The 26,410-nt window shown below is 36.5% G+C and overlaps 1 protein-coding gene across 6 annotated transcripts in view; it reads left to right on the top strand.

The window, feature by feature from the left end:
* The window catches only part of MAPK10 (mitogen-activated protein kinase 10), a 507,647-nt gene that overhangs the window by 434,642 nt on the left and 46,595 nt on the right, over nt 1-26,410 (top strand). For 4 of the 6 annotated variants that reach the window (XM_047798560.1, XM_047798561.1, XM_047798557.1 and 1 more), the window contains 4 exons: nt 1,645-1,703; nt 2,809-2,947; nt 3,679-3,844; nt 6,246-6,317. In XM_047798560.1, the coding sequence (XP_047654516.1) occupies nt 1,645-1,703; nt 2,809-2,947; nt 3,679-3,844; nt 6,246-6,317 (436 nt within the window). Of the gene's footprint in view, nt 1-1,644; nt 1,704-2,808; nt 2,948-3,678; nt 3,845-6,245; nt 6,318-17,285; nt 17,358-26,410 lie in introns of all 6 variants that reach the window. The other 2 variants (XM_047798562.1, XM_047798559.1) reach the window with 1 other exon arrangement.

Below are 26,410 nucleotides of genomic sequence, written 5' to 3' on the forward strand. Positions count from 1 at the left end.
TCTCTCCCATTCTGTGGATTGTCTTTTTGTTTTGTTTATGGTTTCCTTTGCTGTGCAGAAACTTTTGAGTTTAATCTTGGGTTTTTTGACATGTTATAATAATTGCCATGTATACACACACACATTCACAAACACACATAAGTATTAGATGGTATCGTGATTTTTTTCTCAGTAATTTCAAACTGCTAAAGGCATAAAGCATTCCCTAGAATTGATTGCACTTCTCAGATGCTGAAAATTGGTCTTTTTTTTTACTAGTTCCTGTTTCTATACCATTTATGAACTTTACTGAAATTTATTAGTTCATGTTTTAAAGATCTGTAAATCTTAAATTTGTTTTTGAGAAATGGTTGCATCTATCCTATGAATAGAGGATTGTTATCTATATTTTTTATTTTTGTTTCCCACAGGCACTTTAGTATAGAATATTGAGCTGAAAGAAAATTTTGAATTATTTATGTGTGCAATCTATTTGCATAAAAAAGGTTTTTTCTTTTTAAAATTTACTTATGCTAGAAGGTAAACTTCTTTACTACCTAATATATAAAACAACTAAAGCAGGACACAGAAAAGTTTAAGAAACAAATTTTGGTAACTTTTTTAAAATTTTATTTTATTTTTTTGCATTTTTTACATTTTTATTATAGTTGATTTGCAGTGTTCTGTCAATTTCTGCTGTACAGCAAAGTGACCCAGTCATAGATATATACACATTCTTTTTCTCTAATTATCTTCCATCATGTTCCATCACAAATGAGTGGATATGGTTCCCCATGCTATACACAGCAGGGCTCTCATTGCTTCTCTACTCCAGATGTAATAGTTTGCATCAACTAACCCCAAATTCCCAGTCCACGTCACTCCCTCCCCCTGCCCGTTGGCAACCACAAGTCTGTCTTCCATGTCCATGAGTTTGTTTCTTTTCTATAGATAGGTTCATTTGTGCCACATTTTAGATTCCATATATAAGTGATAGGATATGATATTTGTCTTTCTCTTTCTGGCTTACTTCACTTGGTATGAGAAGCATTTTGATAACTTTTCAAATATATTTTCCATTAAATTCTTCATTGATATCATTCAAGATATACCTTTCCCAACACATACAATTGGAGTATTAGTTTACATAATTCAAGTGTGAAATAGCAGCAAAAGAAATTAAAGTAACAGCACAAAAAACCCTTTGCTTAGAATACCTCCCTGACTTAGACCACTGCCTTTTTCCCTTGGAGGAAGACGTAGCCTTGCTAAGTCTTGCTGGGCATTTCACTACTGCCTTACTTTTCTTACAAGGCTTTTTGTCTTTTTTCTTTATTTACATTTCAATCCTATCTTTACCAAGGAGAACCACACACTAAAGCAGTATAACAATTATATATCTTCTCTGACTCTTTTTTTTTCCTGCCTCAGAATTTGAGCTTTGTAATTGCATTTTAACCTGAAGACAGATCGCATGTCCTTTCTGAGTGCCTTTTTTTAATGTTCTGTGAGACAGTTCTAGAAACGTTTTCTGACTTTTGTATTTCCATCATAGCACTGGCAAGTGACTTTGAGTTGGGATAAATACTTGTTTAATTTTATACTTTTAAAATAATTAATTTTCTTTCTTACCTTCTTCTGTCCCTTCCACTGTCCCTTCCCCAGATTATTAGTTTATTAAATGTCTTCACACCCCAGAAGACGCTGGAGGAGTTTCAAGATGTGTAAGTAATAAAACTCATGCAGGAAGAGGGGAGCATAGCTTCCAAATAACTCGTGATATTGACAAAAATAAAATGAATGAAATCCCTTTAAAGATCAGAGGGAGGTAAGAACTGGCAACAACTGAAAGGGCCCCAGTGGTAGGACGGAGGGTTCTGTTTCTGGTGTTACTTCCGGAAAGATACTTCTGCTACTTTCTGGCCTTCTGGCTCCTTGTATTTTTTGTACTATGTTCTTGGTTCAGACAGAATCAGGGAAGGTTTATTACCTAGTCTGTATTTTCAAATTATTTTTAATTTGTTGATGAGCTTTCTAGAATGAGTTAGTTCACTTGGAGAAATGTTAATGATGGACATGGTAAAAAAAAAAAAAATTACCTGTAATCTTCATTTCTTTATTTTTGGTGCTTTTGATTTTGGGCAAAAAAAAAAAAAAAACAACAACAACAGCAGCAAAAAGCCCTACTCGAAACGTAGTGACAATAAGCAGAGGTGAAGAAATGGGTCCTCACACACTGTCTTGTTTAACACAGACACACTGCATTTAATGGAAGATGCTAGTCTGAATTTTTTTCTTATTTGCAATCATAGTATCTGGGAAAGAGTTCAGAGAATTCAGGGTAAAGTGAGAACAAGACGAAGGTAGAAAACATACAAACAGGAACTACACACTAATAAATGTACGGAGGTTCCCAGGCTAGGGGTCGAATCGAGCTACATACAGCTGCTGGCCTACGCCACAGCCACAGCCAGGCAGGATCCAAGCTGCATCTGTGACCTACATTACAGCTCATGGCAAATCCAGATCTTAACTTGCTGAGCGAGGTCAGGAATTGATCCCACAACCTCACGGTTACTAGTCCGATTTGTTTCCATTGAGCCACAGTGGGAACTACCCATAATTGGTACTTCTATTAGCGTCCTTGTAGTCGAGTTACTACGGCTAACACGCCTGCAGTCCTTGGAAGTTTTTCGTGTTCTTAGTCCAGTCAGAGTTTGCGCTAGGAAGTTAGGAAGACTCACAGATTTGGGAGAGGTTTCTGGTTTGTTCGAGGGACTTCGCAGGTCTTGTGATTTGGAACTAAAACAACGTGGATCTACCTTGCAGTTACTTAGTGATGGAGCTGATGGATGCTAACTTGTGTCAGGTGATTCAGATGGAGTTAGACCATGAGCGAATGTCTTACCTGCTATACCAAATGTTATGTGGCATCAAGCACCTTCACTCTGCTGGAATTATTCACAGGGTAAGACTGCGTACTACAGAATTATACTTAAGATGATTGTGAAGAAGAGAGAGAGCACCTGTTGATTATTTTCTGTGTGTAGGGGATCCTGGTTAAATGTCAGGTGCTTCCTCATTTATCTTACTGTAGAGTTAGCACATAGGCCACTAACGCGTAGGAGGAAACTTCAGCACACTCTAGTTGATTTTGTTTAACAGTTGGCTTCAGCTGAAGGAGAGTCAGCTTCTGAGAAGCCTCTTGTTTTCTAGCCCCATGATTGGCAGAGGTCAAGAATATATACACATTCTTTTTCTCTGTGCAGCTGAAACAAGACAGTTCATCTCTACTCTCTGTTTCTGGTCCCATAAAGACAGCTGCCCTGATCTGCTCTCCTGTAAGGCCTAGAAATGAAATACAAGCTGAGAGATTTATGTTGCCATATAGAGAAACCTAACAGATGACAGTAAATGATGGTTTTTTTTTTTCTTTCTAAAACCTCTTCCCTAGATGAGGCTAAATTGCAAAAATGTTACAATTCTATTCTGGTTTTTAAAAAGTTTCTGAGGATATTAAAACAAAAAGTCCAAAAACTAATTGTAAACTTCTCGGGGGCAGTGCTCTTTTATAGGGCTCTACGGTCAAGGGGTGAGCATCAGTGCTGCTGCAAGATGGTCATGTTGATTGAGTAGCTGGGAATCATGTGTTCCACTTTTATTCTGGCTCTTAATTTCTTCTCTTGTTCCTATTATCAGGATTTAAAACCAAGTAACATTGTAGTCAAGTCTGATTGTACACTGAAAATCCTGGACTTTGGCCTGGCCAGGACAGCAGGCACAAGCTTCATGATGACTCCTTATGTGGTGACACGTTATTACAGGGCCCCCGAGGTCATTCTAGGAATGGGCTACAAGGAAAATGGTAAGGATGCTTCTGAGTAGCAGCCACAGAAACTGTGAAGATGTGTTAGATGGCCAAGGGTACCATTCTCATGTATGTGAAGCGTTAAATGGGGCTGCCAGCTTTCATGTTCAGAGGTTTTTAAAAAATACTGCTAGGAAGAATCACTTATTAAAAATATGAAGGATGTTTCTGAGAAATAAGCTATGCTAGAAGAACACTGAAATGTTATAGCTCAAAAGAATTGTAAGTGAAGTCTGATTAAAGAGTCAAGTGGATACTGATTGGCATACATGCTATATAGGTATTGAGAAAAATTGCTGTTTAGGTGGCAGCTCAGCTCAAAGTGAGTATCAACAGGAAGACATCTGTCTACTGCATTTAACCATTTGGCTTTATGTCACATCTTAGATTAATGGCCCTAGTCCTAGGAAAAGACAAAAAGATATCACAAATCTTTGGAGCAAGAATCTTTACAGATGCTCAATGCATAATCAATTTAGAGTAATCCAAACTGTTCAAGTTGGATAAGAGTTTCTTTAATACTTTAAACTGTTCCGTAAGTAATAGTTAAGGCAGCAATAACCTAGTACGTTTTTATAAATTCCAAAACCATAGAGAGAGAAAAATATTAAATTTTGTACTATTGATTTCATAAGGGAAATATAGCATTCATGAACACTTTAAAAGCAAAGGAAGAAAGGATTTTCAAAATGTATTCCAATTTGATTTTACTGAAATGAAGGATTTATAAAATACTTATTAGAAAACATTGCAATATATTATTTTGAAAAGAATACCCTTAAAAGTAATGTGTATATTAAAAACATATACAATATACTTGGGAATTAAAATCATTTTAAATTAGAATGACATATACACACTCAGGGTACCTTCTACACTTTTTTTATATTCTATTCTGTTTGATTCCTAGCAATCTATAAGTTCTATAGAAATAATTGTTGTATTTTTATGTGAAGGTGCTACAGAGTACTTTTATGACAGTTCTCTGGCTACCAAGGTTTTAAAATTTTTCTTTGTGTTCTTCCAGATTAGAAGAGAGCCAATACCTTTGTCCATTGTGCAGAGGGAGGGAAATGTTTCTAGGAAGGGCAGGTTTTCTTTGGGGACAGTGGCAGAATTCTGTCCCCTTTTGACTTGGAAGAGGATGATCTAGTCCTCTTCCCAAGGCAATACCACATCTAACTTATCTGGAAAAGAAAATATGTGTGTATGTTCTTCATAAGTTATCTTTAAAATATCAAAAGGGGAACCAATTAAAAAACTTCAAGAAATACAGGAATCTGGGGTGGCAGGGCAGTGTCTGAATTTGGATTTTCAGATCTTTGCTGCAAAGATGGCATATGTGAATCTCATTCCTAGTCCTTCCCTTACTAGAAAGATTGCAAGTTGCTGCCTCAGTGTTTTGGCTTCTCTAGATCCGTGGAGAAAGCATACCTAGCACCCTCGTGCTGCTCTCACATCCATATGGGATGAAGTGTATCCTGCAGAAAACCTGCTTGCTGCCACATCAGGCATGCCCAGCTATCCTGTGCACCTAACCCTGCCTTCTTCCCCAAGAAGCATTTTAGCCTAATGTTTTTGCCCCTAAGTTCCCTGTGTCCTTACTAAAAAGCGAGTTGGAAGAGGGTAAAGATTGGTAAGAGAAGGTGAAGCATGTTTGGCTAACACGTATGATGATTGAGAAACAAATATATGTGTATCACAACTTCTCAACACCGTTAATACTTTATTTACTTCATGACTCCTTTATCCATGTACTAATTAATTACATATCTTTTTTCCTGAAGTATTTCATATAGAAACTGAAACTGATATTCACTTACAAGAATAACTTCTGAAGGAAAAACTAAGCCCTGAATACCAGGGATTCCAGTACTTCTGCCTTTAAACCATGGTTCCAGCCATTTCCTAGTTTCCGGGACCTGGTTGCATGTACCTTGTTTTGGACCATAGAAAAGGGGGCCTTTAGATGCCCCATTCCTTGTAACTAAATAGAATCACAAATGGAAACAGCTATCCCTAAAGGCTATTGAGATTATTTTCTCTGCATCCAGCAAATGACATCAAAAACCCTTTGGTGGCTTTTAGCCATCACCTGCCATGGAGATACTTTTGGTTAAGCTGCTGCTTTTCCATGTTAACCACTTATGGCACTGAAAGGGAAAATCTAAGGCACTCATAAAGTAATTTTTAATGATTCTTTTGAGTTCTTATACTGGACATTGTTTATGTAATATTATAGTGCTGGTTTTAATTCATTTTTTTGGCCAACTTTTGGTGGAAGACAAAAATTGTACCTTCTAATCAAACTGTTCTTTTTCCTCCTCCTTCAGAGATCAATTATCTTAGTTAACTTTACTTTCCTCCCTTTTCTTCACTTCCCTCTCTCCTGTTCTAGTGGATATATGGTCTGTGGGATGCATTATGGGAGAAATGGTTCGTCACAAAATCCTCTTTCCAGGAAGGGACTGTATCCTTGTACCTTTTGCTGCAGCTTTACCCGTTTTGTTCTCTCCCTTTAAATACATAATGATTTTACCAGGAGAGTAAAGATAGAAGCAAAAAGTTGGGTAAGTGGAGTAATTGTGATTTTTTTAAAAAAATGACTATTTCTATAATCTGACCAGTGCTGAAGATTACCTACCACAATGGTTTGTTTTAATTACATTTTCAATGGGTTTATTTTTCTTCTTAAATTATTTTCTTATCTGTAACTCAAAAATAGCAGTGTTATTTTTCACAAGTAGGGGAGGCCAACAAATCTCAAATGATTAAAATATATTTATAATTAGCAAAAGAAGTCACTATTTGCAAGTATGATTCCTCTCCTTTCTAAAACCATGTTATGCTTCTTCAAATTGAGGCATAATAATTTCTCTTTTTGCTGACATCCTAAGCTTCTGTCCATACCTTTATTGACTTGAATTACTCTTGATACTATATTCTGTCTTAAATAGGCTACTATTGCACATCTTCCTTAAAACATGCACTTCCACATTTAAAAATCATCCCTGCTATTCAGACGGTTGGAGATCAGGCAGATTTAAAATAAGTTTTCCTCATTTGACTTGGAAAAGTGACTTAGACATAGATAATTGCATTTCCAGTGAAATTTAGAGCTTAAAAAATGAAATGTACAATATGGGAAATATAGTCAATTAAAAAAAAGCAGTGTTGATTTGTATTCTACCACTATATTCTACCAGATTCCATCAGAAATTTCTTGGACAGGTTATCTCTGATTTGGAATTATTAAATGAGCTGGGATATTTCTGAAAGGACCAAAAGTTCACGCTGTAACAAAGGCACATATTTGTGTTTGTTTATCAGTAATAAACTCTGCATATGAATAGAAAATATATGTTTATAAATATGGAAATACCCTGCTTATACACAGTTGTACAAACCTAAGTCTAACCGTTGACAGCTTTAGCAATGATAATGCATTTATGTTTGGCATTTATTTATTCTGCTGGGTATTCGTAAGATATTCTCTAAATTTCAATAGTAATGTAAGAATAATGACATCGTCTAGAACTATACTATACAATAGGTAGCCACTAGCCACATGTAGCTCTTGAATTATAAGTAGTCTGAATTGAGAGGGGCTATTTGTGCCAAATGCATGCTAGATTTTGAAGATATAAAGAAAACATAAAATATCTCCGTAATTTTATATTGATTATGTATTGAAATGATATTTCATTTTACTTTCATTTCAGTTTTTTAAATTGCTATTTGTATTTTGAGGATCAATTACATACAAATCAATGTAGTTGGTTTGAGCGATATTATAATTCACATTTAAATTTAATTGTATTGATTTCATACAATAGTGGTAGGAATTTGTGTGTCTGTATTTTTGTCTTTGGGATATAGTATATTTCAGGTAAAAAAAAAAAATCCTGGAGCTTCTCAATCAATTCTCAAAGTTGCACAGCTACATCTTTATATGCACTAATTAATGGAAGACAAAAGTCACAAAATATCTCATTTCCATGTGACATTGTTGTTACAGGTCATCTGATTCCCATGTAGCATTGTTCCTCTGAGATCTAATTTAGCTATTCAGGTACTTATTGGGGTTTCTTTTCTTTTATTTTAGCAGTATTAAATTTAAAAGGCAATACAATTAAAAAAATCAAAACTTTTTCAACCCAAAATACCCTTCAGATAAGCAAAGATAATAACACCATATTGATAATTCTACATTCTTCCAGAAATTGTTCTCATGGAGGTCTTTTTCTTCTCTTATATCCTAGTTTCTGTTTTAGAAAAATATTTGGCACTAAAAGTAAATTGTGCAAAAATCAATACATTAAATATATCTATCCTTGGTAAATATGATCCTGGAAATTGAATAAACCCCAATACACAGAATATAGATTGTGATAAGGATTCGCAGAGTCTTTTGTCTCCTGTGATGATTATGTAAAATATAGGTGTTTGATAGCCTAGTGCCATTTATGGTAATGAACCTACCTGCAGACCTAAAAATCAGTAGAGAAGTTACCTAAAGACATTCAGAGGAAAATGTCGCGCTTAAATTAAATTTTACTTAAATATCCAGATGAAATGCATTGGAAGAAGTGCCGTCTCATTGAAAATGTCTCCACTGGATTTAAATTTTTGCCTGTAATTAAACTTACATTTTAATGTCTTAGTCATGACCGTATTTAAAAATTAAACTAAGCCATAGACATCCCTATTAAATAGTGGACGACATGCACTCTGTGTTTTTGAGTAGAATTGCTTCATTAATTTTTATCTGAGGTTATTATCATTTTGTGATTAGAACTTACTACCAGTATTAAAGGGATCAGGGCATTGAAGTAACTATGATGATCAGACGCAAGTTTTGGGGCTGATGGAAGTTATTTATGGGGAGAAGAATCGTACCAATATTTTAGCGTATTGAAGTGATTCCAGCATTTACTGGGAATAATATCAAAGTTTAGTATATGCTAATTTATACCTTGACTACTTAGATTCTTCAGGACTTTAAAAAGAATCTAGGTGAATACTTCACTCAGGATTATTCAGAATAATCTCTGTTGAACTTCCCTGAGGCTGAAAAATGATGTAATACTCTATCATCCTAATCAACATTATTCCTCTGTCTGGACAGCACTTTTCAATGTTCCCTTTTCAAATCTGGACCCTAAGCAAAAGTAGTAAAACACCTTGACAAACTGGGAAGTCCTATGAAATTTTCATTGATGACTGAAGTTTTAGCTATTTTCCCCTGTTAAAATTGTCTTTGCCTTTTGAGAAACTCCGGGTGGGTTTCGTGACTATTGATATGATCCAGATGATATCACAAGTTAGTTTCTTGACTACTAAATTAAGGTGCTGGCAAAATACATACATACATATTTACTTTCCATTCATTAGTTCACTAACTTTTTTAATATCCAAAGGAGCAGTTATAAAGCGTTTTAATCATGTAAAGAGTTTCTTAATTATACCAGCATAGACTATTATACACTCAATTTTCATTATGGTTTTATGATTAAAATCTATTTCATAGCATATATGTTGACATAATATATAATATCACTGATAATTCTGAGGCTCATGATGAACTTCAAGTCAGAAAACAATAAATATGCCAGGTCCATTTATCGTCCTTAACCTAATCTGTGAATCATATAAAAGGCATCAGTGACTTTGCATTTTATTAATATTTTATTTCTTTAATAATAACTTATAGTAAAGCTGTTTTATAATACTCTTAGAAATCTTTTTTTAAGGACTGTCTAGTCACCAACTCCTTCCACCCACCCTGCAATGCGACCAGGGCATGCTGTATTCTTGATCACAAAGTCTCATGCAATACCAATATAGTTTTCATATAATACCAGTGCTTCTTTTAGCTATATTCTTTCTACCTTATTTTTTCTATTCTACTTCAAATGGTAGCATCTCTTTTGAGCAAGGCCTGTGATGTTCCTTTGAGTTATGGCCAGAGTTTGCTGGATCTGGGGAATGTTAAAAATAGGCATACCACATTCATTTGGAACTTCTGGACCTGAAGCATATCATCTCCAATTAAAGCTGACAGACTGCTAAAACACTGCCTCCTGCCTTTCCCTCTGAGGACATGAAAAATTTCAGTTAGAAAGAAAAGGATATCCATGTAATCTTTCTGAGAAGCCAAGATATTAAGGAAGAAGTAAATGATTTGCCAAAAATATATTTGAATAAATAAAGCAAGCATCCTCCGATTAACTGAACGTCATAGCTCATCTATGCTTGAGCAAGTGAAAGTTAGGAATAATCAAAGTAAGGTGAGCAAAAATTGGATGTTGTGGATTATTATATATATCTAGTACAAATAGATATTCTTAATCCTTCTCTCTTTGGAATAACTGTGCTTACTTCCTAATAAACTTTTGCAGCTAATACATTGCTATAGTCTGATAGTCTTAATGTCTAATATTAGGGCAATACAGCATTATTTCAAACACTATGCAATTATGAATTTAAATAAAATCGGGATGTACAAAATCAGTAGTCATTCTTTCACACCCATAAGCAAATTGCCAATAATCACAAACACTGGAAATAAAAAGACAGTTTATTTTCCTTTGCTTAAGAGACTATATTTTCACCATGCATTTGCTAATACTCTTCTCTCTTATTATTACATTGAGAAAATATGAGTGAGACAGGAATCATTAGAGAGGGAGCTAGAGATTCTGAGGCGATCTGAAAAGATGGAAGGACAGCAGAGTTATAAGAGGAAAATCCCTCTCCCAAGACATTTCGAGGAGGCCAGAGTATACTGGAGGACAGGATCAGGCAGAGAGGTGGTATGGAGAGTTCATAGGGAGAAACAGCAAGAGGACAGAAAGTGAGGAAGACACAGAGGGGTGGAGCAGAAGGCAGGAAATGCAGTGGCTGGACCTTGACTCCTTGATGCTTTGGAGAGGACCAGGCAAAAAGCTCCACCTGGACTGCTGGGTCCCCCAGGGCTACCCTGTCTCCCCGAAATGGGTAAGAAAGGTTTCTTACTATTTTTCCTTATCCCTCTACAGTTCTGTACACAGAGTACTGAACGATCTTTAAAAATAAAGTGAACTGTTTGAGGGGGGAGAAGAACAAATCACAAAACACGTTTCTGTGATATTCCATTCAACTGCTCTTGGCCTGATGGACTCTTGGAACAAAGTTCATCAGCAGTGATACCTATCGTGGGACCTCCAGCGGTCCATGAGTCTCCAGTCCACGGGGCTCAAGAGCTGGCTTCTGGTCCTCTTCACTTAGTCATGTGACATTGCCCACCAGCTTTCGTTGACTTTGTAAAACACCACCTTACAGGGCTGCTCTGATCGTTGTCTGATGCACGTAAACATTAGATGTTTACAAACACACACATGTCTGTAAATACCTAAAGGTAAGGAACTCCAGTTTTTGTGGTATGAAGTTAGCCAGGGGGCACTCCAGCTCAAATAACCTTCAAATTGAATTAGATAACCTATAAAAATAGAAATAACTAGGAGTTCCCACTGAGGCATGATGGGTTGAGAACCCGACATTGCTGCAGCTATGGCATAGGTTGCAGCTGTGGCTCAGATTTAATCCCTGGTGGGGAACTTCCATATGCCAGGGGTGCAGAAAATAAAAAAGTAACTAAAAGATCACCTGGGGGTTCCCATCGTGGCTCAGTAGTTAACAAACCCGACTAGTATCCATGAGGATTCGGGTTCAATCCCTGGCCTCACTTAGTGGGTTAAGGATCTGTCATTGCCATGAGCTGTGGTGTAGGTCATAGACACAGCTCGGATCCCACGTTGCTGTGGCTGTGGTGAAGGCTGGCAGCTGCAGCTCCGATTGGACCCCTAGCCTGGGAATCTCCATATGCCATGGGTGTGGCCTTAAAAAGACAAAAACAAAAAACGACATTAGAGTTTAGGAGTCGTGGCTCAGTGGTTAACGAATCCGACTAGGAACCATGAGGTTGCAGGTTCGATCCATGGCCTCGGTCATTGGGTCAAGGATCCAGCGTTGCTGTGGCTGTGGTGTAGGCCTGCGGCTGTAGCTCCTATTCGACCCCTAGCCTGGGAGTTTCCATATGCCGCCGGTGCGGCTCTAGAAAAGACAAAAAAAAAAAAAATCACCCAGAATAAAAAAAATTCTCAAATGATGAGAAACCAAAATTATATGTGAATTAGACAGTAGAAGGAAAGATAATGAATAGTTTTCACTTACTAAAGCACTTCTGCAAGTTGATGTCCAGAATGAAGTGAGGATAATTACCTGAATCTTCAGGGAGCTTGTATTTAATTTGGTGATAATGTGAGAGATTCAAAGCCAGAATTGACTATTTGTTTATCAGAACATGAAAAGTTTAAAGAAAAAAACCATTTTTCCAACATCAGGATTTCTTTTTTTTTTTTGCCTTTTGTTGTTGTTGTTGTTGTTGTTGCTATTTCTTGGGCCGATCCCGCGGCATATGGAGGTTCCCAGGCTAGGGGTCGAATCGGTGCTGTAGCCACCGGCCTACGCCAGAGCCACAGCAACGCGGAATCCAAGCCGCGTCTGCAACCGACACCACAGCTCACGGCAACGCCGGATCATTAACCCACTGAGCAAGGGCAGGGACCGAACCCGCAACCTCATGGTTCCTAGTCGGATTCGTTAACCACTGCGCCACGACGGGAACTCCAGGATTTCTTTAAATTCTTTATATACACTGCAGAATTTCATAGATTTTAAAAATAAAATATTTTGGCTGCAATAAAAAAAAATTATTTGTCTTTTTATGGAGAATATTTTGCAAATCCATTAGTTTAGAGTTTTACTGATAACAACATATAGTTAAAGATTTTCTCCTTTCTGTAACTTTCAGCGGGTTTTTTTCTATTTGGTTAAAAAAGCAAATCAATGATATAAGATCTATAAAATACAAGTTAAAAGTAGTAGGATGCCGTAGGAGTTATAAAGAAAGAAAATCAAGACTCAAGAAGAAAATCTTCCTCTGTTTCCTGGAATTAGAATATTTAGCATTGTGTTCCATGAATATTTGTTGTTTTTTTTTTTTAAGGGTCACACCCATGACAAAATGGAAGTTCTCAGGGTAGGGGTGCAATTGGAACTGTAGCTGCCAGCCTACACCACAGCCACAGCAAGGTGGGATCCGAGCCTCATCTGTGACCTACACTGACAACCCCGGATCCCCGACCCACTTCATCAGGCCAGGGATCAAACCCACATCCTCATGGATTCTAGTTGGATTCATTTTTGCTGAGCTGCAACGGGAACTCCTCCATGAATGTTTTTCATTTTTCTTACTTCGATTAACAAGGGCAAAATAGGAACATTGGCAGTTTATTTATGCATATATTTTATAATTCCATCATTGCACTGAAGTTTAAAACCATGTGCTTTTGTTAAGTATCTAATTCAATTTATAACTTTTAAAACAACTTTTTCAAAGAAATGGTGTACTGATTTTAGAAACCTATATTAAATCTTCTCGCTATTGTACTTTGAGGTATTTGTTGAAAGAAAATTTATCAAAGCCCATTGTCTGAATCCTATGCGATTCATTAATCCTATTAATGAAGATATAATTAGGTTAAGGAGAAAAGCAGTGTTGTCTCACAATTATGTTACCAGAGCCACATAATCTCCTAGACAGGAAACATTTGCCTGGTTGCTGGATAAAAGCTCACATCACCTAAAAAGCATTTCATCATAGATTGCACTCCAGGCCATTAGAGTGTGGAAGTAGCAGTAAAGTATTTAGATTTAATCTGCCAGGGCCTATATCATATCATTTCTGTCTCTTGGCTAGAGTAGAAAAAAGATAATTTAGTATAATTTAATGCCTGACAAATTATATGACATTTGAGATTTTCTCACTTAGAACATTGATAACCATATTTTAGTAACACCAAAACTTACTTAACATTCTTTCTGAGGAAAGTGACTCAGTTTCTGAGCGTCACAGTTGCAAATGAATCTATTTTCTGCCTGTGGGGATACTGATGATGGGAAGGAAATGTAAAGAATCAGAATCATAAAAGCAGCCAGAATTCTACCTGGTTAGCATGCGTGTACACAACTCTTAACGAGAAACCCAACTACCATTTCAGACCATCTCAGAAAGCGTCAAAATCCAGTTTCCAACTCTGATTGACTTTGCCTGGTTTCTTCTAAGTTCTCTGCACAGTCTGTATTTGTTAGAATATCTTGAAAATTTCACAAAATAATCCAGTTTCACCTTTACGTGTAGCTATACGTATTAGTTGAGAGAAGGCTTACTACTACCCTTTGTCCCAACAAGATTTAGTATCAAATTCTTTTATTACCTATTAACTGTTTTTAATTGTGATGACTAATTCATAAAATTTGATGCAGTGGTTTTCTTAATCCTGTCTTGAGTACTAAAAATCTGTATGAATCCATGTACATATACTCCACTGTTGTAATTCATAATGATAGAGCTTATCATTTTCAGGCACTAGGCTTAGCACTTAGGCGGCATAAGCATGGATAGTCTGTAGGAATAGTGAATCATGATGAAAGTTATATGGAAACTGGACATTGGGGAGTTCCCCTCGTGGCTCAGCAGAAACGACCCTGACTAGCATCCGTGAGGACACAGGTTCTATCCCCGGCCTCGCTTAGTGGGCTAAGGATCCGGCATTGCCATGAGCTGCGGTGTAGGTCGCAGACGAGGCTTGGATTCAGCATTGCTATGGCTGTGGTGTAGGCCAGCAACTGTGGCTCCTCTTTGACCCTTAGCCTGGGAAACTCCATATGCCGTGGGTGAAGCCCTAAAAAGAAAAAAAAGGAGAAAGAAGTTGGAGATGTTTTCAGGGTATTATTGCCCAGAAAATATACATTGAATAAAGAAAATGGAATTGAATATATTCATCAGTAGTTCAGATTTTGAGTTTATATCTCTCTACATTATGTCAATGCAAAAGCCTTTGATCTATAAAGGCTATTGGAGGTTCTGATGTGAAGAAGATACATTTCCAAAAATGTTCTCCTTTTACTTTGGAATATCTGTATCCAGCAGTCACACAAATAAGAACTAGGAGATATACCAGTTATTAAACCAACAACTGTCTAGAGCCAATTGAGATTGAAGCAACACAGGGACTAAGATTCCACTCAGGTCATCTGTTGTTATTGTTGTTGCTGTTGTTTAAAGGCATATGAAAGGGAGAGTGAAAATCAAGGCATTTTAATCTGAAAGGTGAAAATTTGTCAGTTTACGGAGAAGAATGGTTGGGATCATAGATTACATTCACACATTTTAAGATTATTATTTGGATTAGGGAACAGGATAATTCCTGTTTAGATAATGGAGAGAAGTTCCATAGAGTTAACTGAGATGCTGGGTGTAGAATTACTTTCCAAGTGGTTTCAACAGTTCAAAGGATTGCTTAGGTAGTAGTGAGCTTCTCTTATTGGAAATATTTCTTAATTATGTATATAAATATAGGATATAATATAATATTAAATACAAACAAAATAAACCTTTCCTATATCTATTTAATTCCAGTATATAAGATATAGTGTATATAATACATGATGATACACAGCTAACATTTATGGAGAACTTACTATGTACCTGGCAGTGTGGAAGGATCTTTATCAGGCATAATCCTTTTAAGCTTAACTTTTTTTAAAAAATAAATACTATCATCCACATTTTAGAGGATGGAAAGAGAGATGAAGTAACTTGGCCAAGGTTATACAGTTAGAAGGCAATGAAGTTGCTTCTGTAGCAGGAAAAAGGTGATTATCTGCCAGAGATAACATAGAAGAGGTTTTTTTTTTTAATATAGAAACAGACTTCTATAGATAGATAGTTCCCTGACTTCTAGATAGATAGTTTTCCCAAATGCTTGAATGAATACAGGCAAGAGAAAACCTTGTTGATTGAGTTATTAGCTCTATAATTATCTATCTCTCCCCTGATAGCTATAAAAATAAATATATAATAAATAACAACTTAGACTGGTCACTTGGTACAGTATGATAAGAAAATTTGCAATTCAAAAACAAATCCATTTTTGGAGATCTTTTTTTCCCCCTTTGATCAAAGTACTCACAAAGCAACCTCTTGTGAGACAGATATTATCTGGAATTATAAATGCATTAATAATAAAGGGATGCACAACTGTTTGCTCTATCTTTCCCTGATATTTTTGCATGTCACTTGCTTTCCTAAAGTGGAAGCAAAACAGATTTGCTTCTCTGGGTATGCTTATCACCTCCAAAGCTGTAACCATTTCTTTGCAGTGATCACTCTGTTTAGGTGTTAAGTCAAACTTTGGAAACTTTGGGTTTAACTTGAGTGAGATTTTCACATTGGAAGGAATCTCACAAGGAGTTCTTTAAGGTCACTGCCAAATTACAAGATGTAATTTGAAGAGTAAGTGGAACAAAATTGTAGGATGCTGCTGCCTGAATGCCTTTCCCTGTTTATTCCTCTCTCAACTTCCCTTATTCTTCTAGGTTATTTTCCCCATAAGAATGACCTATCTTTTTTTCTGAGTTCTTACTAGGAACGCGTGAGTCACCAAGTATAGTTAAAGAGAGAGATGTCACTTTGACTTTCCCCATCTTGCCCCTTCCTGGGTACCTGCTGCCCTAGCTTCCTGGTTTAAGTTCTGGATGATAACTGGCCATAACAGAGAGACCGCTGTAATTTCACCTTGAATTCCAGGTTTCTTTTGATTCACAGTCTCAGAAGAAATGTCACCTCTTTAAGTTATGCTGTTTATTTCATGTTGAACCATTCTGTTTTGTAAGCCAGCACTTCTTAATTTTTACAAAGCAACCATGTTTATGAGAATGAGACAGGGCTTCCTGTTTTGAAACATGCTCCCTTCGGTGGGAGTCAATGAGATTGAACCAGCATATTCCAGAACACGCGTTCTTGAATTGGCATTTCACTTCCGGAAATTTATTCATATTTATAAATAAGAGTAGGTGTATTTTATAAAAGAAACCCTTTCTTCCGAGGTTGCTGGCAGCTCAGCTTTTCTTTTCCTTTTTCCCTCCAAGTATGGTATACAAAAGAATGAAAGAGAAACCGATTTGCATGTTTCCCATATTAACACAATCTAGAATAATTTACAATACAAATCAGTAGGATTCTAGTAGATGAATGCAAATTAGACCTTTTAAATCAGAAACTAAATTAATCATTGAATTATAATTGCAAAGTAATATTATCATACATTAGGTAGCATTGAGAGGCATTGTTTGTTCAGTTGCATAGCAGAAAGGGCCCTGATGGTCTAGTGTTCTCACCATCCCAGTTTTAAAGCACTGTTTCATACTGGCCTCTTAGCCAGTCAGTAAAAGGTTGGACCATTGCTCTATGGCATAGCTAGCTAAGTGTTTTCATTTATTTGCTGGTCTATTCCTGTCTTCTTGTTTATCTTCATTTCATTTTTGTTTTCAGTTGACATGTGGTCAGTAGGGTGCATCATGGGAGAAATGATAAAAGGTGCAGTGCTGTTTCCTGGCACTGATCGTATCCTTCGCAGCCAGTGGAATCTATGGGTGTCCTTCTCTATCCATTCCTTTTGGTCTCCAATACAATATTGCTGATGGTATATATTCACTGTCCTTCAAGGGGCTTTGCAGTGAGACTGCAATGTCAGATATTTACCAGCTGGCATTATGGTAGGGTAACCTTGCCTCCTAGCAAGATCTTATGTGGATAATACAGAATCAAATATGAAACATTCAACATGATATCAAAAGGTCTGCCTTAAATCAGTCCTCTGCAGCTAGTCACAGCAATAGACTTTTTTACTTTTTTTGTGAAAGAAGTTTTAAAATTAAGTTATATTCATAACTATATAATAAATGACAAAGTCTTTCAGTTCAAGGTTGAAGACATATGCTTTTACATCCTAAGAAATGTTCACTTGGCATGGAACTCTTTTGTCAGATTTATGTGCACTCACATATACAATAGGCTTATTATTAACACATATTCAGAGAGCATGCATGTGAATTTCATTTTAAAATTGATCTTCTAAAATTCTTTTTCTCATTTACTTAATTTCTAGGAATAATAGCTCCACTTCTTATTTTGTCCACATTATTAACAAGTGCATAATTAAAACTTCATTAATTAATAATGATTATGTGAAATATCACTTGGATAAGTAAAAGTGAACCTCTCTTAAGTAGCTAATAGCAAGTAAGGATTCTAGAGGCTCTGTAGTAATAAAAAGATATAGATAGTGTGTGATTTTCTATATGGGTATATGATGGCTTATTTTCTTTAGCTAAATATCCTACTTTTAGTCACTTATGAAAGTATTATATGCTCATCATCCTAAAACTAAAAGCTCTTGCTTAAGTGATCATAATTCAAAACCAAAATCTAGCCTAAAATAGTGAGGTTTTAATGTATAATTAAATTTAATTGCTAATATTGTAGCCTAACTATATTATAGTTATCCATTTGCTTTGGAGATTAATACATTACATATATATAGTTTCATACATATACTCTCTGTATGTATTAAAGGACCAGTTTATGAAACAACTGAGTTAGGCACTCAGTTTTTGTTATACTAAAAGAAAAATTAAGCTGGAAATGTTTTATTTAGTTAAATAATGCTATACTACTTTTGATTCTATTCTTACCAGAAACTTTTTTTCTAGTCTTATATATGATACACATTTATTTCTAAAAATGTTATGTCTGCAGTGCAGTTTTGTCTCCTATATATACATATACATTTTATTAAATAACGTCTATAAATATACTACATTCGTGTTTACGTTAATGCTCTTTAAAGAGTATGTTGACTTGATAAAAACTAAATTCCTTCAGGTTTTTGAAAAATGGATTTCCTTGATCCCAATGTTTTATAAACTTGAGTTTGGTTTTGGACGTGAACATGAAACAGTTTAGCTTTGGCTAATTTTAGACATTTGGTGAAAGTAGACTCTGTCCATTCTATACTATGATTTTTTCAGAAGTTCACTGTGTTTGAAATTGATCACTAAAGTGATTATTTGTTACCTGTAAATTAAAATGTTTGACTTTCATTACTTTTCTTACACATCCTATTAAAGAAAATCACATCAGATTTCCTCAGCTGAGTTGTTAAATACAGATAACATTCCTTAGAATCCATGTTTTGGGAGAAGTTGCTTGGTTATCATTTCTTAACTCGGGTATCAAAATGCCTTGTAAGTAAGACTTTGGATTGCTGCTGCTGTTAAAAAGTCTCATATTAAATGTCCTCTCAGTACCTGAGCTTGATGTTTTTATATGGGGTTATTTCTGAAGCTCTCGTGTAGGGATACCTTTGTCAATTTTTTGAAGGGCAAATGGGAACTGTTTTCTGAAGGGTGTCCTTGAGTGTAGGATATGGTCTTCTCATGATTTCAAACATGTTGGTAAGTTTAAATCAGTATTTTTCAAGCAAAAAAATTATGAACATCGAATATTATAATGTTAAACTCTTAAAATGCGAGACAGATTAGTTATTTTTAAAAAGAATTCCCTGTTATTAAGAAGGACGTCTGAAAGCAGCAATAAAATTATATCTAAATCTATTAGATATACAATATGTATCGTCTACATCTATACATACGTCATAGGGACTAATTATTTTTATTCAACCTATCCTCATTTATATGAAGACATTCTCAAAATAAATAATTCATAGAAGTTCTTGTAATGCGAGCTACGCATATCTTCTTAATATATGCAATAACTCAACAGGAAAACTTGAAATATTAATAAGGTTATTACTCTTTATCTTTTATGCCTAAACAAATTCAACACATTATTTTTAGCACTGAGAAATTTAGATAGCCAAGAGCATTTCTTAAAATTTTATATATTTATATGCTTCTTTATTAGTAGATGTATTTTTAAATACATATCAGTTAAATTTTATTCAAGTCAAATGTTTTTAACTTCTACAGAAGAATCAGGATTCAACTATTGATATACTTTGGGGAGATCTCCTAATTTCATCCTGGCAGACACTTTTACTTTATTTAATATTTTTGCCTTTTTAGGGCCTCACTCACGGCATATGGAAGTTCCCAGGCTAGGTAGGGGTCGAATCAGAGCTGCAGCTGCTGGCCTACACCACAGCCACAGCAACACCAGATTTGAGTCAGGTCTGCGACCTACACCACAGCTGGTGACAGCACCGGATCCTTAACCCACTGAGCAAGACCAAGGCTCAAACCCGTGTCCTCATGGATGCTAGCTGGGCTCTTAATCCACTAACCCATGATGGGAACTCCCACTTTTACTGTAAAAATTACAAAATATTTTATGGTATACACATGAAATAATATTCAATATGTAGCTTTTGAAGATCAATAAAGTGAACACACATACACCACTCAGGTTAAAAAATAGAACGTTACAATACCTTTGAGGTTTTAGTGCTCCTCCTCAGCCACGCCATTTCTCTTCCGCAGAGGTCCTCGTGGTCCTGAGGGCGTGTGTTAGAATCTCCTTGACTTTGCTTCTATTTTCACCACGTGCATACTTATTCCTACACAGCATATGGTTTAGTTTTATGTGGTTTACATGTCGAACTATCATTATTTTGTGACTTGCTTTGTTTAAGTTAACATTATATTTTTAAGATTTATCCGTGTTGATGCTCCAGAAATAGTTCATTCATTTTTCACAGCTTATGGCATTATAGTCTATGAATATTCTACAATAAATCCCTTCTCCTATAAATAAACTTTGGAATACATTGAGGTGTTTTCTTTTGCTGTTATAAAAATGATGCTATGAATATATGACACACATGGACAAAGTGCTTTATAATAAATGTGTTGGCTCATAGGTGTGCATATTTTAAACTTGACTGTGTGACATCAGATTGATTTCCAGAGTGACAGTACATAAATGTAACTGTCTACGCCACATCCTTACCAACTCTTGGTATCGTCAGATTAGTTTTTAAATTTGTCACTAATTTCTTGAATATAAAATCCTATTTCACTGTAGCTTTTATTTAAATTTTCTTTACAATGGAAATTAAGCATCTTTTCCTATCTATTAGCCATTAGTATTTTCCCCTTGGTAATATGTCTTTTGGTTTTTTTTAAACATTTTTTATTATTTTTTTAAAAACAAATTAGTAGGAGTTATTTATTTATTCTAGTACCTAATCTTAGTTAGTTTATGTGTTACAAATATCTGCTCCCTATATTTAGATTCTTTTCCCATTTTCTTTTGTAGTGATTTTGGAATTTGGCAATCTGTGTGTGTGCGTGTGCATGTGTGTGTGTGTGTGTTTGTGTGTGTGTGTGTGTCTTTTTTTTTTTAGGGCTGCACCCGCAGCATATGGAGGTTCCCAGGCTAGGGCTTGAATCAGAGCTATAGCTGCTGGCCTACACCACAGCCACAGCAACAAGTGATCATTAACCTACTGAGGGAGGCCAGGGATCAAACCTGTGTCCTCATGGATACTAGTCAGATTCATTTCTGCTGAGCCTCAACAGGAACTCCTGGCAATCTCTTTTTATTTAATTTTTTATAGTTCATGTATTTTTATGTCTTGTTTAATGATCCTTTGATGCCTTTATATTCTTTTGTAATTGTACTGCGAAAATTTTTTTGTTTTGTTTTGTTTTCGTTTCTTTGGGGGAGGGGAGCATACGGAAGTTCCCAGGCCAGGGATCAAACTTGCGCCACGGCAGCAACCCTAGCTGCTGCAATGACGCCATCAGATACTTTACCCACTGCACCACAAGGGAAATCCCTTACTGTGAATGTTTTAAAGTTTAATCTTTTATACGTGAGCCTTTAGTTCACCTGGAAATGATTTTTGTGTATAGTGTGAAAGAAGGATTTCAGTTCCATTTACTGAGCAGCGTATTCTTTCTTCTTTAATCTATAATGATGGGTTTTTTTTCCATAAATTCTCACATTTGGGGGCAGGGATATTACATTCTGGGCTCTATACCCTGTTTCACGAATTTGTCTATCTCTATACCATTACCACCCTTTCTTAATGGGTGTACCCTTAGATCAGGTAGGGCAAATGTACACCTTTTTTGTCTTCTTCAGAAGTATCTTAGCTATTAGTGAACCACTGCTCTTCAGTCAATATTTTAGAATTGGCTTGCTGACTTGTATAAAATAAACCCTATTGGTATTTATATTGGAATTGTATTGAACCTCTAGTTCAATTTGTGGAGAATTTTAATTCAGACAATTTTTATCTCTCTCCAGACAATACAAGGACCTTAGCAATGCTACCAATTTAAATATGCTATATATCTCCAGTATGTTCGTTCTCTTCTTTTAGCCTGATAAGGGGACAGTGTTATCATTTGACTGCCCACAGGGGCAGTTTGTCACCCTCACGATTATCACTTTCTTGGCTTACCACTGTTTTTGGCAGTTTGGCTCTTTATTTTGCGATTTTTTTCTTTCCTTCTGAAGGACGTCCTTTAGAAGTTCTTTAATGGGTGTCCTTGATGATAAAACTCGGCTTTTTGATTGGAGTTCCCTTACTCGAAAGATAGCTTTGTTGAATATATAGTGTTAGATTGACAGCTGTTTTTTTTTCCAGCATTTTCAAAGTGTTAGGGAAGTTTCCATTGTGGCTCAGTGGAAACAAATCTGACTAGGATCCATGAGGATGCAGGTTTGATCCCTGGCCTTGCTCGGTGAGTTAAGGCTCCAGTGTAGCTGTGAGCTGGTGTGTAGGTCTCAGATGTGGCTCAGATCTCACACTGCTGTTGCTGTTGCATAGGCCAGAGGCTACAGCTCCGATTGGACCCCTAGCCTGGGAACCTCCATATACAGTAGGTGTGGCCCTAAGAAAACAAGAAAAATAGTGTTATTCCACTGGCTTTTTGTTCCCAATATTGCTGGTGAATAATTTGCTGTCAGTATCATAGTCATCTTTGGCCATAGTCCGTCCCTTTTCTCTGCTTTCATGTAGGATTCTTTTTCCTTGGTCTTTGGTTTTCTGCTATTTTTCTCCCATGTGACTAGGTGTGGATTTCTTTTTATTTCTCTTGGGATTCACTGTGTTCCCTGAATTCCAAGCTATCTCCAATTCCTGGAATTTCTCAGCTTTAGGTTTTTTTGTTTTGTTTTGTTTCATTTTGTTTCGTTTTGTTTTAAATATTTTTTCTCCCCTATTCTTTGCATTATCTCCATGAAAAAAAAAACAAACTCTAATTAGACATGAAGTAGAAATTCACTTATCCAACAAATATCTTTGAGCACCTACTCTGTGGTGGGCACTTATTGTCTCTAGGGATATATAAGTTACAAAACTGATAAAAATCCGTGTCATTGTTTAAATTTAAAACAAAAGGCATGGTGTATTAGGACAGTGAAGGGGGATAAGAGGGCTCAAAGTGCTAGGACGAGGGGCAGGAATTGCTCCTTCCTTTTTGAATTGAAACAAAAGACTTTGTCCAGTATGCCTCATGTAGCATGTTTTCTTGACCTTATATAAACTGATTATACTGAAATGCATATGCATCATGCTTCAAATATCAGCCTTTGGACATTCCATGTTTTACAGTATTCCATTTGCAATCTGCTGCCAGTGAGCAAATAGTCTTTTACTCATATTGTCAGGTCTGAGTTTTTTAATGTGTTTTGCCTTGTAGTATTTCCTCTTCCTGTGCTCATTTGTAATGAAAACAGATGTTAGTTACGATTGTGCACTAAGTCATTTATTTATATTTCATGTTACTAGAATTTGAGGGGGATTTTGAGAGGAAAAGAACATTTTCTTTTCCTTTCCTTTCTTGTCCTTTTCTTTTCTTTGTCTTTTGTTTTTTGAGGGCTGCACCCACAGCATATAGAGGTTCCCAGGCAAGGGGTCTTATTGGAGCTATAGCCGTCAGCCTACACCACAGCCACAGCCACAGCAATGCCAGATCTGGGCCACGACTGTGACCTACACCATATCTCACGGCAACATCAGATCCATAACCCACTGAGCAGGGCCAGGGTTCGAACCTGCAACCTCATGTTCCTAGTCAGATTCATTTCCACTGCGCTATGACGGGAACTCCAAAAAGAACATTTTCAAATGAAAGAAAAAGGGTAGAAGTATTTTTAAAGTAACAAAACAACCGGAGTTCCTATCGTGGCTCAGTGGTTAACGAATCTGACTAGGAACCATGAGGTTGCAGGTTCGATCCCTGGCCTTGCTCAGTGGGTTAAGGATCCGGCATTGCTGTGAGCTGTGGTGTAGGTTGCAGACGTGGCTCGGATCCCGCGTGGCTGTGGCTCTGGCATAGGCTGGTGGCTACAGCTCCAATTAGACCCCTAGCTTGGGAACCTCCATATGCCATGGAAGCGGCCTTAGAAATGGCAAAAAGACAAAAAAAAAAAAATTAAAAAGTAACAAAACAACCCAGTACATAACCATGAAAATCTAGATCCAGACCCTTGTGTGCATGTGTGTGTGTGTGTGCGTGTGTGTGTGTGTGTGTGTGTGTGTGTGTGTGTATTTCTATCATAATCTTACACTGTCCTCAGAAGTGACAGTTCTTTTGAGAACAAATTTTGTCATAGAGATATATGGAGTAATTACTGGAAAATGTCAAATATTTGGAACTTTCTGTTGAGCAGCTTTTGTACTTCCCATAAGTAGCACCCCATGTAATATGTGATATATATATCATATATATGATAGCAACATTTAATTTCACTCACTCCCTCTTTCCCTTCCTGGAGTCTGCATGGACCACTTGTCATAATTTCCCATGGTCTTTTCAGGAAAGTGACATGGGGCAAAGACACAAATATTAGGATTTTTCTTTCCCTGAAATATTTCCAAGTAAGCTACCCTGAAGTTTTCCGTAGCAAAGAGGTGTAGAATAATCTTTTGGGGAAGCGGACCCTGTTCTAACTTGTGTGGTGAAACTGAAACATGTTACTACTTTATTCTTAAATCAGGACTGAGTAATTCACGTGATTGTTAGTGTTTCTCTTTTTTTTTTTTGTCTTTTTGGCTTTTTGGCTTTTCGTCTTTTTTTTTTTTTTGTCTTTTCTAGGGCCACTCCAGCAGCATGTGGAGATTCCCAGGCTAGGGGGCAAATCGGAGCCATAGCCGCCGGCCTAAACCACAGCCACAGCAATGTGGAATCCAAGCCGCATCTGCAACCCACACCACAGCTCACAGCAACACCGGATCCTTAACCCGCTGAGCGAGGCCAGGGATCGAACCCGCAACCTCATGGCTCCTCGTCAGATTCGTTAACCACTGAGCCACAACGGAAACTCCCTGTTAGTGTTTCTCAAATGTAGTCCAGGGGTCTCCTGGGTTGCAGTTACCATTGGTGTTTCTTCGTGATAGTTGCCCCCGGTGTGTGGACTCAGAATCGTGCAGATCACTGTGGAGAGGGGTGATCTGTATTTTTGTAAGTTCCCTATGTTGTGAGTATTCGATTTGGGAACCACGCTTTTTTATCATGATGCCTAACGTGTCATGAGAACCTCCCCTTCCTTTTTACACGTTTGCTGCAGACATAACTAACTGATTGAAGCATTCTTTCCTAGAGGGCCAACACTAAGCCACACAAGACTACTCAGCACAGTGCCGACCAGGCAGCTGGCTGTCTTGGAAAGAGAAAATAGCCTCTCTGGAACTCTTCTATACAGTCAGTGCTCTTAGATAATATTATCTCTAAAAACATAGTTAAGAATTTGGCGAAAAACAGTGATATTCTTTAAGTTGCAAGTAGATGCCAGAAAATTTTTACTCAAAATATTGAACATAAGGCTTAGAGCAAAAATAGAAAGCAAGGCTGAATTCATGAAGCTGTCAATCCTGGAAACCATATTTATCATAAACAGTAATCAATGATGGAAAAAACATAACAAGAAGATATAGTAATTCAAAGGGCATAATAGAAGGAGGTCATTGAACAACTCCTTGTGTTTCCATTCAGTAGCTCCTGAAGGCTTAAACATATATAGTATAAATTATGACCCCAAATAATCAGAACATAATAAGGCATTTTTTCATATATTAGGCTCAAAGCAGTTTGTTATATATTTTAGAAAGTTGTTCAACCAAGGAAGTTAACATAAAGGAAGAACATTAAGTATTAAGTTCTTAGCTAATTGACGAAAATTAGCTGGAATAATTTTCAATCTTAGGATTTCAGATAATCATTTTTGTAATCCATGCTTCCTTTGTTTTATTCATCTTTTAAAATATTTTGAAGACATGAATAATAGCCAATATCTGCACTTTGTCTTATCGTCCTCCTCTGTTTATAAAACCAAACTTTTGGAAAACTCCCATGTGGTACAGCAGGTTAAGGATCCAGTGTTGCCGCCTCTGTGGCACAGGTCGCACCTGCAGTGCAAGTTTAGTCCCTGCCCTGGGAACTTCCACGTTCCATGGGCATAGCCAAAAAGAAAAAAATTAAAAAGTAAAGTCAAACATTTTGTAATATGGCTGTCTTTTATATAGTGAATTTAGAATTAGATGAGGAAATTGTCAAATAATTCCTATTAAATGATATTTTTCAATTCTCATTAAATTTTTTTTTGTCTTTTTGCTATTTCTTTGGGCCGCTCCCTCGGCATAT

The sequence above is a fragment of the Phacochoerus africanus genome, chromosome 10, assembly GCF_016906955.1.
Source record: "Phacochoerus africanus isolate WHEZ1 chromosome 10, ROS_Pafr_v1, whole genome shotgun sequence".
Classification (NCBI taxonomy): domain Eukaryota; kingdom Metazoa; phylum Chordata; class Mammalia; order Artiodactyla; family Suidae; genus Phacochoerus; species Phacochoerus africanus.